Source organism: Rhinichthys klamathensis, unplaced genomic scaffold, assembly GCF_029890125.1.
Source record: "Rhinichthys klamathensis goyatoka isolate OS25496 unplaced genomic scaffold, OSU_Roscu_1.1 h1tg000001l_1, whole genome shotgun sequence".
Taxonomy (NCBI): domain Eukaryota; kingdom Metazoa; phylum Chordata; class Actinopteri; order Cypriniformes; family Leuciscidae; genus Rhinichthys; species Rhinichthys klamathensis.
Window position 1 is genome coordinate 5,190,130 of NW_026606555.1, and position 13,155 is coordinate 5,203,284.

The 13,155-nt window shown below is 44.2% G+C and overlaps 1 protein-coding gene across 2 annotated transcripts in view; it reads right to left on the reverse strand.

Moving 5' to 3' along the window:
• lama4 (laminin, alpha 4) overlaps nt 1–13,155 on the reverse strand; it is a 76,350-nt gene that overhangs the window by 42,314 nt on the left and 20,881 nt on the right. The window contains exons 4-6 of one of the 2 annotated variants that reach the window (XM_056250527.1): nt 7,032–7,112; nt 6,720–6,769; nt 3,987–4,087 (exon numbers count right to left, since the gene is read on the reverse strand). In XM_056250527.1, the coding sequence (XP_056106502.1) occupies nt 3,987–4,087; nt 6,720–6,769; nt 7,032–7,112 (232 nt within the window). Of the gene's footprint in view, nt 1–3,986; nt 4,088–6,719; nt 6,935–7,031; nt 7,113–13,155 lie in introns of both variants that reach the window. The other variant, XM_056250460.1, reaches the window with a different exon arrangement.

Below are 13,155 nucleotides of genomic sequence, written 5' to 3' on the forward strand. Positions count from 1 at the left end.
TGATGAGGTCCCTCGCCATCACATACAGGTTGCCTGACCTGATGCCACCCTGGCGATTTATGTAGGCCACCACAGACACGTTGTCTGTACGGACCAAGACGTAGTGACCCCTGCGGTTTGACAGAAAAGCTTTCAGGGCCAGACCAACTGCTTTCATTTCCAGACAGTTGATATGTAAGCTCTGCTCCGTGCTCGACCAGAGGCCGGAGGCAGGCTTGCCCTCGTGCAGCGCTCCCCAACCCATGTTGGATGCATCTGTAAAAACCACTTTCCTCCTGGAAACTATCCCCATGGTCACCCCCTTGCTGTACCAGTCCTGAGCCCGCCAGGGAATCAGTGTTCTCAAACACCCCTGATTCACCATAATGCGCAGGCTGCCTGACTGCCATGCATGGGTTGGCACACGGCGTTTCAGCCAGTGCTGCAGCGGGCGCATGTGCAGTAATCCCATGTGGAGTACTGATGATGCAGCTGCCATTAGACCAAGCAGTCTCTGAAACCTCTTCAGAGGCGCGCGCTCGCGCGCCCTGAATGCGGCTACCAGTATCTGCACAGAGAGCGCGCGCTCTTGAGTGAGCCGCGCTTTCATTGTCACCGAGTCTAAAACCGTGCCCAGAAAGACCACAGTCTGGCTGGGGTTCAGTTCGCTTTTGGCAACATTGATTGTGAGACCCAGGCACTTTAAATGGCTGAGAATCAAATCCGTGTGAACTATTAGTTCGTCTCTCGACTGCGCTAGCACCAGCCAGTCGTCGAGATAATTCAGCACACGCACTCCCTGGCTTTTCAGCGGGGAGAGCGCTGCATCCATACATTTCGTGAATGTACGGGGTGCCAGAGCCAGACCGAACGGCAGAACGGTGTATTGATATGCCCTCCCCTCGAAGGCGAATCTCAAAAATGGCCTGTGACGAGGGTCGATCTGAATATGAAAGTATGCATCTTTCAGATCCATTGAAACAAACCAGTCCCCGGGCGAACCTGAGCGAGAATTTGTTTGAGTGTTAACATTTTGAAAGGCCGTCTCATGAGAGCCCTGTTCAAACGCCTCAGATCTAGTATGGGTCTGAGCCCGCCGTCTTTCTTTGGAATTAGAAAATAGCGGCTGTAAAACCCCGAATACATTAGCGCGGGAGGGACTGACTCTATCGCTCCTTTTGCTAATAATTCCTGAACTTCGGTGCGAAGCACGTGATTCACGCCGCTTCTCACCGATGTCTCGATAGCCGCCTGTAATTTCGGGGGTCTGCGAGCGAATTGGAGCGAGTAGCCTCGCTTTATAGTGTTTATGACCCAACTCGGCAGGAAGTGTCGCATGGCCTGGGACGCTTTCTGTGCCTCCGTGTACCTCTCCGAGAATCCCTTCACCGCCGGGCCGAAGAGACCGGAGCTGGACACCGGGGCGTCGAGAAACCTCGTTTTGTCGGCCTCCTTGATTTCGGTGAGGTTAAGCCACAGATGGCGCTCGAGCACGACCAAACTAGCCATATTTCTGCCGATGGCCTGTGCTGTAGACTTAGTAGCAAGCAGCGCTAAGTCCGTAGCACTCCTCAGGTCCCGAAAGGTCTCCGGGTCCGGGCCAGCCTCGTCCATGGACCGGAGGAGTTTGGCCTGGTAGACCTGCAACACGGCCATCGTGTGCAGGGCCGATGCAGCCTGACCGGAGGCGGCGTACGCGCGTCCAGCGAGGGCTGAAGTGTTACGGGAGGGTTTGTTGGGATGAGCGGCTCTAGCTCGCCAGCTAGCTGCAGTGTTCGGGCAAAGATGAGCTGCCACGGCCTCTTCGAGGGGCGGCAAAGACTCATAACCCTTTTCCGCTGCGCCATCCACGGAGGAGAGCGTCGCGGAAACTGCGGATCCCACACGTGCTGAGTATGGAGCGCGCCAGGCCTTGGTTAGCTCCTCGTGGACCTCGGGAAAAAATGGCGCCGGTTTGTGACGCGGGGCCTGCTGGCGCCCCTCCAGAAACCATCCATCCAGCCGACTACGAGGCGGCTCCTCGGGCGAGGCCCACTCGAGCTCGAGGTCCGCGACGGCCTTCGTCAGGATGCGAAGCATTTCGGCGCCGGAGTTCGTCCTGGTCGCTAATCCACTGGCCACCGATTGAGAAGCGGTGACGGGGTCGAGAGAGCCCGGCCACTCGTCCTCAGAAGCGGCGATGGAAAGGCTGTCGTCGCACTCGAGAGATCCGCCGAAGGAGACGAGGCCCGCCACGTGTGGGGGGGGGGGGGGGGGGGGGGCGCTGGTCTCCTGCGAACAGGACCGGTGATGGCGTTTGAGTCGGAGAAAGTGAAGCACGCGGGGACGCGGCCGGCGTGCGTTCACAAATCTCCATACCCTCCGGTTGCCGTTGGCTGCGACGCTTCTTCTTCCTCGGAATGGAAAGCGTGGTTGAAGCGGCCTCGCCGTCCCGGGAGAGAGCTAGCCGATTGCGCAGTACGGAGATAGGCATGCAGTCGCAGGCCTCACATCCGCCAGCAGAGAGAGCATTCTATGCGTGGTCGACACCCAGGCAGGAAATGCAGCTCGTGTGCTGGTCTGCCTCGTGCAGACGGCCTCCGCACGTGGCGCAGGATGAACGAGGCATACTGAAAAGAATTCACAAAATAATAATACAAAGGATATAGGATGTCGCCGGATAGCCACAGGGCAGACGGCGTCAGGAGACAATCGACGTGCAGGCGAAGTCTGCTGAAGAGAAGCTCGCTCAGGCTGAAAGGCTTGTTCGACGGCGAATACACAGTAAAAAGCTCAGGGACATGTGTACTGTCGCTGAAGGAGTAAAATCTGCTATAATGGCGAATTCGGGGGTCTATATAGGCTGGGCCACGCCCCCTCGACGGGCTCTGACGTTGGGCTAGCTCATTGGTCGTGCGTCAGATTCGCCCGCGCCATTGGATGTGCAGTTGCTGCAGCACAGCCTATGAGCGTGTCAGACGCTCAGTGTGATAGCTGTGCAGCTGCAAATGCGTTTTACATATAGGCTTCAGTAAATCGAGGAAAAGGAGTTTCCCCACTGCGTATAGCTACGCAATACGAAGTGACCGTTCGAAAGGGAACTCAATTAAGTTTAAACAGCATTCCCTTCTTTTTTGTTACATCAAACTGATTGTGGTTACAACAAAATTAGAATTTGTAGGTAAAATCAGGTAGAAAAACTTTCTTAAAGCAACAACTGCACATGTTCAATTGTTACATATACACTACCGTTCAAAAGTTTGGGGTCAGTGAGAATTTTATTTTTATTTTTTGGAGGAAAGAAATCAATACTTTTATTTATCAAGGACAGTAAAGACATTTATAATGTTACAAAAGATTCTATTTCAAACAAATGCTGTTCTTTTGAACTTCCTATTCATCAAAGAATCCTAAAAAAAAAAAAACTGTACAACTGACAGACCAACAACTGTTTCAACATTGATAATAATAATAAATGTTTCTTGAGCATCAAATCCTCATATTATACCGATTTGTGAAGGATCATTTGACACTGAAGACACTGACACTGGTGATGCTGAAAATTCAGCTTTGATCACAGGAATAAATTACACTTTACTATATATTCACACAGAAAACAGCTGATTTACACTGGAATAATATTTAATACTATAACTGATTTTTGTTGTATTTTTAATCAAATAAGCGCAGCCATGGTTAGCAGAAGAGAATTCTTTTAAAAGTATTTAAAATCGTACCGACCCCAAACTTTTGAACGGTAGTGTATGTTTCACACCATTTCACACCAAAATTTTAAAAAACAAAAAAACACCTAGCTTAGTATTTAAGGGCAGTTGGGGTAAAGCCCCACCAAAACGTTCATCCACTTGATGATGAATAGTATTAAATTGATTTTAAAAACTTGTAAATGTGTTCAGCATTCAGCAATATGTAATTTTTTCTGAGTTTCCAGACTATTTGAAGGTGAAGTGTGAATATATATATATACTGTATATAGTGGCAATTTGTAATTCTTTGAATGTCCATACCTCACACCTGTCACATAGGTGACCTGTGACCCCGGGCTTACAGTGACACACACCTGTCCGGTCATCACATGATGCCGTACCACACTTATCGCACTGACACTCTGAAACAGAGAGAGAGAGACATCATAACAACCCTCTAAAAAAGAAATTCTCTAATGCACTTGGGCCATAAAACAGACATGAAATATAGAAAACATATTTAGAACAATCTAACTGACAATACTGAATAAACCATTGATGTTACTTTGGACGTGACTATCTATGGCCGATGGCTGTAGAGTTTGGAGAAACCTGTTTGGAAATTAGTTTTGCAATTCTGTTTGATTCAGCTAAAGAGGCATAACTTACACACATATTTAAAGTCTTGCCACTATAGATTAAGAATCACTAGGACTATAATCTCCACAATACTCCATATACTGTAGGGTGACCAGACATCCCCATTTACAATACAGTCCTGGTTTGACAGGGTCTTTCAGCAATTTAGCTTGCAATGCATCTGTGAAATTTGCAGTTAAAAAAAGGCAGCTGTGGTTGCAAGAACTTTACCGTAAAAAACTACGGTAGCAACATTAAGTTTTACAGATTGAATTAAAATTTACAATAAAAAAACAATTAATTGAAATAGTATTCACATACCAATTTACTAAAATTAGTTTTTTTTACATTTATAAAAAATGTTCTTTTTAACTTCCAATAACTGTACATTCAACAATATTTTACTGTAAAATTACATTGAATATCCCACTGGATTTATTGCATCTTTCACTGTATAGAGTATGGGAATTTACCGTTAACCAAATAATAGGTTTTTACCCAAGCATTTTGACAGTCTTTTACCATTAAAATTAAGATTTTTTTTTACAGTGTACTTTGTTAATCTTGATAAATGCTTGAACAAAATGTATTGCTAGCATTTGAAAGATGTTGCAGGAGCTTCGGCTGGATGAGGTGCAGTTCCATTAGTACATAAGAAAACTTGAAAGCTTTTGTTTGATAACAAAAGAGAATACAAACTGCTGAGCCATTTCCCTTGACGAATGGCTGGAAATTGATTTGGACCCATACTTTAAAGTCTCCTTGAAGTGGCTTGATAAGAGCAGTTTTCCTCAATGTTTTCACATATTGAAACATGCAGTCAGGGTAGAAGACGAGCATGAAGAGCATGTCTTTTTCTTCTTTCTTTTTTTTATAGCTAAAAGCTTTTGTTTAAGTCACAGCCTGGTAAAGCTGCACATAGTTGTTAATGCTAACAATCCCAGATGGACTTGAATGCTAATATTATAGGTTCTAAGTTCACTTTATTAACGTTCAGCAGTTATATACACTCACCTAAAGGATTATTAGGAACACCATACTAATACTGTGTTTGACCCCCTTTCGCCTTCAGAACTGCCTTAATTCTATGTGGCATTGATTCAACAAGGTGCTGAAAGCATTCTTTTGAAATGTTGGCCCATATTGATAGGACAGCATCTTGCAGTTGATGGAGATTTGTGGGATGCACATCCAGGGCACGAAGCTCCCGTTCCACCACATCCCAAAGATGCTCTATTGGGTTGAGATCTGGTGACTGTGGGGGCCATTTTAGTACAGTGAACTCATTGTCATGTTCAAGAAACCAATTTGAAATGATTCAAGCTTTGTGACATGGTACATTATCCTGCTGGAAGTAGCCATCAGAGGATGGGTACATGGTGGCCATAAAGGGATGGACATGGTCAGAAACAATGATCAGGTAGGCCGTGGCATTTAAACGATGCCCAATTGGCACTAAGGGGCCTAAAGTGTGCCAAGAAAACATCCCCCACACCACCACCAGCCTGCACAGTGGTAACAAGGCATGATGGATCCATGTTCTCATTCTGTTTACGCCAAATTCTGACTCTACCATCTGAATGTCTCAACAGAAATCGAGACTCATCAGACCAGGCAACATTTTTCCAGCCTTCAACTGTCCAATTTTGGTGAGCTCTTGCAAATTGTAGCCTCTTTTTCCTATTTGTAGTGGAGATGAGTGGTACCCGGTGGGGTCCTCTGCTGTTGTAGCCCATCCGCCTCAAGGTTGTGCGTGTTGTAGCTTCACAAATGCTTTGCTGGTTATTTCAGTCAAAGTTGCTCTTCTATCAGCTTGAATCAGTCGGCCCATTCTCCTCTGACCTCTAGCATCAACAAGGCATTTTCGCCCACAGGACTGCCACATACTGGATGTTTTTCCCTTTTCACACCATTCTTTGTAAACCCTAGAAATGGTTTTACGTGAAAATCCCAGTAACTGAGCAGATTGTGAAATACTCAGACCGGCCTGTCTGGCACCAACAACCATGCCACGCTCAAAATCACCTTAAATCACCTTTCTTTCCCATTCTGACATTTAGTTTGGAGTTCAGGAGATTGTCTTGACCAGGACCACACCCCTAAATGCATTGAAGCAACTGCCATGTGATTGGTTGATTAGATAATTGCATTAATGAGAAATTGAACAGGTGTTCCTAATAATCCTTTAGGTGAGTGTATGTGTACACAGAAACAAAATATAATATAATCTGTAACTACGGTGTAATTTTGACTCTAAGCCACAATATGTCGAGTCAAGGGAGCAATCAAATGTATTTTGCCATCAAATTTACAACTTTAGAAATTGATGTGTGTACTGTATTTTCTCTCTTGTCTAGATATTACCAGAAAATGTTTACACTGTCAGCAATATATTTTATCATTTCTAGCACCTACCCCGACAGTCCTTAGCACTGATGGCATCACCATAGAAACCTGGAGCACATCTTTCACAGTTGTCACCAGCGGTGTTTGCCCAGCAGTTCAGGCACTGGCCTGTCATATTATTGCATTCATTGAAGATAAGGTTTGGGTCTGAGTTGCCATTACAATCACACTTTTTGCAGGAATTGCCCACCTCCATGGGATTGCCATAATAACCTGGAGCGCATCTTGGTGGTGAGAGAAGGAAAATGTAATTAGTAGTAAAATACAAAAAATCTACTTAAAAACTGTATATATCAAGCCATTTGTGGGTGAAGAACCAACCTCTCACAGTAGTGTCCAGCATATCCTTCTTGGCACACACATCTCAGAAAATTACCCCTCTTATCACAGTGATCTGCAAAGCTGAGAGAAAAAAAGAGAAGAAAAAAAAAACATCAGACATCCTGCAAGACACTATTACAGGATTTCCACACCTTTTGAACAACTCCGCACACACAAAGAGCAATGTCATAAATGCATTACTGAAAATCCCATGACTTTTTAATCTTATTAGTTTTCAAGGCCTGGATATATTTTGACAAAATATGACAAAAATCACAGAAGGTTGTTTTTCATTTTAAAAATAATGCTTTAAAAAAAATGATTAGGCATAATACAAACAAGCAGCTCTACACATAATATTACTACCTAACCTCTCAGGTCCTACTCGCTCCGCTCAGTGCGGGACTTCAACCCAGGACGCCGGCATGGGAGGCGGGCGTGCTAACAAGGACACTAAAGACCACAATCTCTAGCACCAGTCGCTAGTGATACTCACTCTCTTGAGATCAGGGGAGTGAGGTTTACCTACACATCTCTCAATAGCTGGCCTCCATTACACATATAATAGGATACACAGGCAAATAAGGAAATAGCCTACAAGGCCTAATGCCATTATTTCATTATACTAAAGGTGTGTTACAATCAACCATAAGTGCACATCAAAATGGACTTCACAAAGTACCCACCAATCACTGAACCCCAGTACTGCAAGGAATTGAGGCTCCAGTGTTTTTACCAGAGCCAGATGTAGTTTGTATGGGATTATTTGCAGGTATAAAATGAAATTTCAAGAATGGTTCAAGAATGTTCAAGAAAATTTCAAAATCCTCCAAGTTAATAGTGGATTAAAGACTGGATGATCAGTAATTTGTTATTAAAGATATAAGTAATTAAGCCAAAAACCTGTAGGCCATAAGACAACAATTTGCAGCTTCTAGGCCAGGGGGCTTCAGGCTTAGACAGCAACATCTGAAGATGTGTTTGGCTAAACTCCGTGTAACGACATTCCTTCTACAATATGTCCCATTCATTCAAAGCAAACAGTCTGACGCGACAAACTCATCCAAGTCGTTATATTCCTTTTTCATTCTTGTTTATTTTGTACTTCAAAGCAAGAACAACCTATTAACATTATAAAGTATAACAACAAAATATGGAACGATGGTCAAAAAACTGTGTCGCTCCGTCACTTGCTAATATCCACCACACGGATATGACGTCTTAATCCCCTCATCAGTTAAGGACATAACAAAAGCATAAATAATTATTGTATAGATTTTTAATATATGCACGCCCCGAATAAATATTTGCACCAACTGGATTCAGTTTATCATGGCGCACTGAGATTCATTACAGGGTGCAAACCATTTACACATTTTTGCACTCTATATGATCTGGTCCAGTGGCCCTCCCTTGCTCAGCGCAGGCTAATCCGGTGGCGATTGTTTATATATAAATCCATTATTGGGACATTGCCCCCTTATTTATGTAGGCTTATGTCCTTCAAGGCCAGCATTCGCTCTCTGCGGTCTAATGATAATCTCCACATGATTGTGCCTAGGGCTCGAACAGAGTTAGGGAAGCAAGCATTTAGAATTTCTGCCCCATCAGCGTGGAACCTTTTACAGAATGACTTAAAACTTGATAACTTGGTCTCCTTTGGTCACTTTAAGAGGCTAGTAAAGTATCAGGAAGCAGGCACAATGGGCACCTGTCCAGTGGCACAGATAGGATTTTTTAACTGGGGGGGACCAAGCTGTCAGCAAATGATTTAAACTCAATTCGTTATTTTGCGTAATTTTGGCTTTAACTAGTGCTCAAGTAGTTTCTTTATGTAATTTGGGCTAATGATTTGCACTAAAAAGCCATTGGGGGATTCTTGTTTGAAATCATGGATAAACAACAATGAACAAAGGTAAACAAAGGCCTGATAGTATGCCAATCACTCACCAAATCTTCATGTATTCAGCAAAGTATGTTTTATTTAAACATTTGCTTATCTCAGCATACAAAGTCTATCATTATGAACAAAAAAGCAAAGAACCTATGTGCAAAAAATAAAAATAAAATAACAACAACAACATATTTTCTACTGTGGCTGCCCTCCTGCAGATCCTCACTTGACTGACTAGGGCCTGCCTTACTGTCATCAGAAATCGCCTGAGGCCAGGAGGACAACAGTTTAAATCTTATAATTTCAGTTAACCCTCTATACCTCTATAGAATGTGAAGATCAATGTGAAATACAACATATTCCTGAGAATTAATGGCTAAAACTACTATTTCAAAAATATCTAAGAATAACTAAAAAAATAAAATTTAAGTGTTAATTACAATTTTATTGCAATTTATAGATTAGAAATATCTTTCAAATGATGTATGACATAAATTTCATAGCCCATAATTTAAGAATCTATATCCTCCGTTGCTCCGTACAATAAAAAAACATGATTTCCTGCTATAAGAGGATGTCAAAAGTTTATGTAGGCCTTTATTTGTTGTTTGCATAAACCTTGCACCACACAAATTTACTTATTGTCATGGCACACATTTGTTTTTTATTTCTTAGCACCATCTTGTGGTAGTTTGGCGTTACAACAAAGAAATTGATGACTGTTAGATATTTTCTTAGTGGTTGGTTGAGATCATGTGACTCTTGGGTTAGAGGTTAACCAGGAAATAATCGCAGTGTTCTAGTATCTTTCCATGCGGTTGGACAATAAGTCATCTCTCTGTTTCTTTACGTTTTTGTGCCTCAGAAAGGCTTTGCCTTTTTACAAAAAAGAGAAAGAAGAGGAAAGAATATCACAGTAAAACTTTCAACTTTACTCCTGCGTCTGCCCCTTTTCTGACTCCTGTTAGCTATCTGTCAGTGTTGCGTAGATGGAACACGCATCTAGGACAGAATAGTAAAAAGGCAACCGCACAGTGGGCACTAAAGTTCAAGGAAAGCAAGCTCTAACTCCATCATTCCTCGTTCATCATCACGCTCTGTACTCCTGGACGGTATTAGCAATTCATGATGGCGGAGAAAGCTACGGAGGTTGAGAAAGCTACGGAGGTTGAGAAGGCTACGGAGGTAGAGGAAGCTACAGAGCGAAGTCAAGCATTAGAAACAAGATCTATAGCCTCTGCTTCGACTAATAGATCTAGAAGCTCATCGGCTAGCATAGCTGCTGCCAGGGCTCGCGCTAAACTGGAAGCTGCACGGGCCAGGACGGAATTCCTTAAAAAAGAATCTGAAATCTTGATTGAAAAGGCTCAACTGAAAGTTACAGAGGCACGCATGGAAGCGTCTCTGTCAGCTATAAAGCATGAAAGTGAGGTGGCAGCAGCCATCGCTGAGACGAAGGTTTTGGAGGCAGCAGCAGATAGTGAGCTTGGAGAAAGGATTTCTGATGTGAGGGAAGTTTCTGATCGCACTCGTGATTACGTCATGAATCAGTCTCAACAGAGGTTATTGTCTTCTGCTGGAGATGAACCATGTCAAACACCTCTAAATCCTATTGTCCATGTGTTGGGGCCAGAAACACCCCCAAGGCAGCATCGCTCAGTAGTTTGGGATGTCAGAGATTCCATCAATAAACCTGATACTGAGTGTATAACACAGCATCCTCAGAAGTCAGTGCAAACAACTTGTCATGAATACCAAGTTCCGTCGTTCACTTCTACTCCATATAAGACAACACCACAACCATCGTTCAACAATGACACTAATGTGAGTGAGGTCGCCAGGTACTTAGCACGCAGAGAGCTTGTTAACTCATAATTATTGGGCGTGGAAGTCATCTTTTGTCAACGCAATTGTAGGTTTGCAGCTGTCAGCTGCTGAGCAGTTGGACCTTCTGTCGAAATGGTTGGGAGAACAATCTTCACATCATGTGCGAAGGATCAGAGCTGTGCACACAGGTAATCCAAGCACAGGCTTGAGAAGGGCTTGGGAGCGCTTGGAAGATTGCTATGGCTCTCCAGAGATGATTGAGAAATCCCTCTTTGACAGGATTGATAGATTTCCAAAAATCAGCAACAAAGATGCAAAAAAGCTAAGAGAACTTGGAGATCTTCTACAGGAAGTGGAGTCTGCGAAACATGAAGGCTACCTACCCGGACTTACTTATCTTGACACCGCTCGTGGTGTTGCTCCTATCGTGGATAAGTTACCTTATAGTCTTCAGGAGAGGTGGATGGCTCAGGGTTCTCAGTATAAAACAGCACATCAAGTCGCCTTTCCTCCATTCTCATTCTTCTGTGAGTTCATCTGCAGAGAGGCTCGAACACGCAACGATCCAAGTTTTGCTCTGTCTTCAGGAATCCATAGTGTGTTGAAACCAGAGGAGCCATTTAAGAGAAAAATGAAAAGCCCAGTCTACACTCACAAGACAGAAGTGTCATTAGGGACTGGGAGTCAGACACGCAGCTCAAATTATGAGTTGGATGATGTGGATAAGACCTGCCCGATTCATAAGAAGCCCCACCCTCTCAATCGTTGCAGAGGTTTTAGGATCAAACCTTTGGATGAGCGCAAGACTTTCCTAAAGGAGAAAGGTGTTTGCTACAGGTGCTGTGCAACAACCACTCATCTGGCCAGGGACTGCAAGGCAGCTATTAAATGTAAGGAATGTGGCAGTGATGCTCATATCGGAGCGCTTCATCCAGGACCGCCGCCTTCAAATTTATTTGATTATGGCGGGGAGGGAGAGATAGACAAGCCTCAACCTGCTATTACTTCCAAGTGTACAGAAGTCTGTGGTTACGGCAAATGTTCACGGTCCTGCTCTAAAATTTGCCTGGCTAAGGTTTACCCAGAAGGCCACCCAGAAGGAGCAATCAAGCTTTATGTGATCTTGGATGACCAGAGCAATAGATCGCTTGCTAGAACCAAGTTTTTCGACTTGCTGCATGTCAAAGGAGAGAACTCAACATATACTCTACGTACCTGTGCAGGTGTGACAGAGACCGCAGGAAGAAGAGCTACAGGTTTCATTATAGAGTCTTTAGATGGAGTGACGAAGGTGAAATTGCCAACATTGATCGAATGCAACAATATGCCGGACGACAGGGCTGAGATACCAACACCTGACGCAGCACGTTGGCACACTCACCTAAAGTCCATCGCTCATTGCATACCTCCTTTGGATCCAGAAGCCCAAATTCTTCTTCTTTTGGGTCGTGACATCCTTCAGGTTCATAAAGTACGGGAGCAACGCAATGGACCTAATAACGCACCCTACGCGCAAAAGCTAGACCTTGGATGGGTTGTAGTGGGAGATGTCTGCTTAGGAGCCGTGCACAGGTCTGCAGCACTTAGTGCTTACCGCACCCATGTACTTGATAATGGACGTCCTTCTCTACTTCCTCCATGTCCCAACAAACTCAACGTCAGGGAGAAGTTTGACATCAAGCCTCTGCCTGAGATATCTCTGGCGCACGGCACCTTCATCTTTGATGACTATGCCATAGGGGATACCATCTTCGAGAGGACAAAGGAGGATAATAAAATTGGGTTGTCTATTGAAGACAGGCGCTTTCTGGACATCATGGATAAAGAGATGTTCATGGACGAGAGCAATAGTTGGGTCGCACCACTCCCATTCAGAACACCTCGACAACGACTCCCTAATAATAGAGAACAGGTATTAACACGCCTAACCTCCCTTTTGCGGACGTTGGAAAAGAAGCCTGAAATGAAGTCTCATTTTGTTACCTTCATGCAGAACATCTTTGATCGTGACCATGCCGAAGTAGCCCCTCCTCTCCGAGAAGGCCAGGAATGTTGGTATTTACCTACCTTTGGGGTGTATCACCCACAGAAGCCTGATCAGATCAGAGTTGTCTTCGACTCCAGCGCGCAAAAACAGGGCATCTCCTTGAACGATGTTCTTCTCTCTGGTCCTGACTTAAATAATAGCCTCTTGGGAGTCTTACTGCGTTTTAGAAGGGAGCTGGTAGCTGTAACTGCGGACATCGAACAGATGTTTCACAGCTTCATTGTGAAAGAGGAAGATAGAGACTTTCTTCGTTTCCTTTGGTTCAAGGATAACGACACCAGCAAAGAGATCATCGAATACCGCATGAGGGTGCACGTGTTCGGTAATAGTCCATCTCCTGCTGTAGCCATTTATGG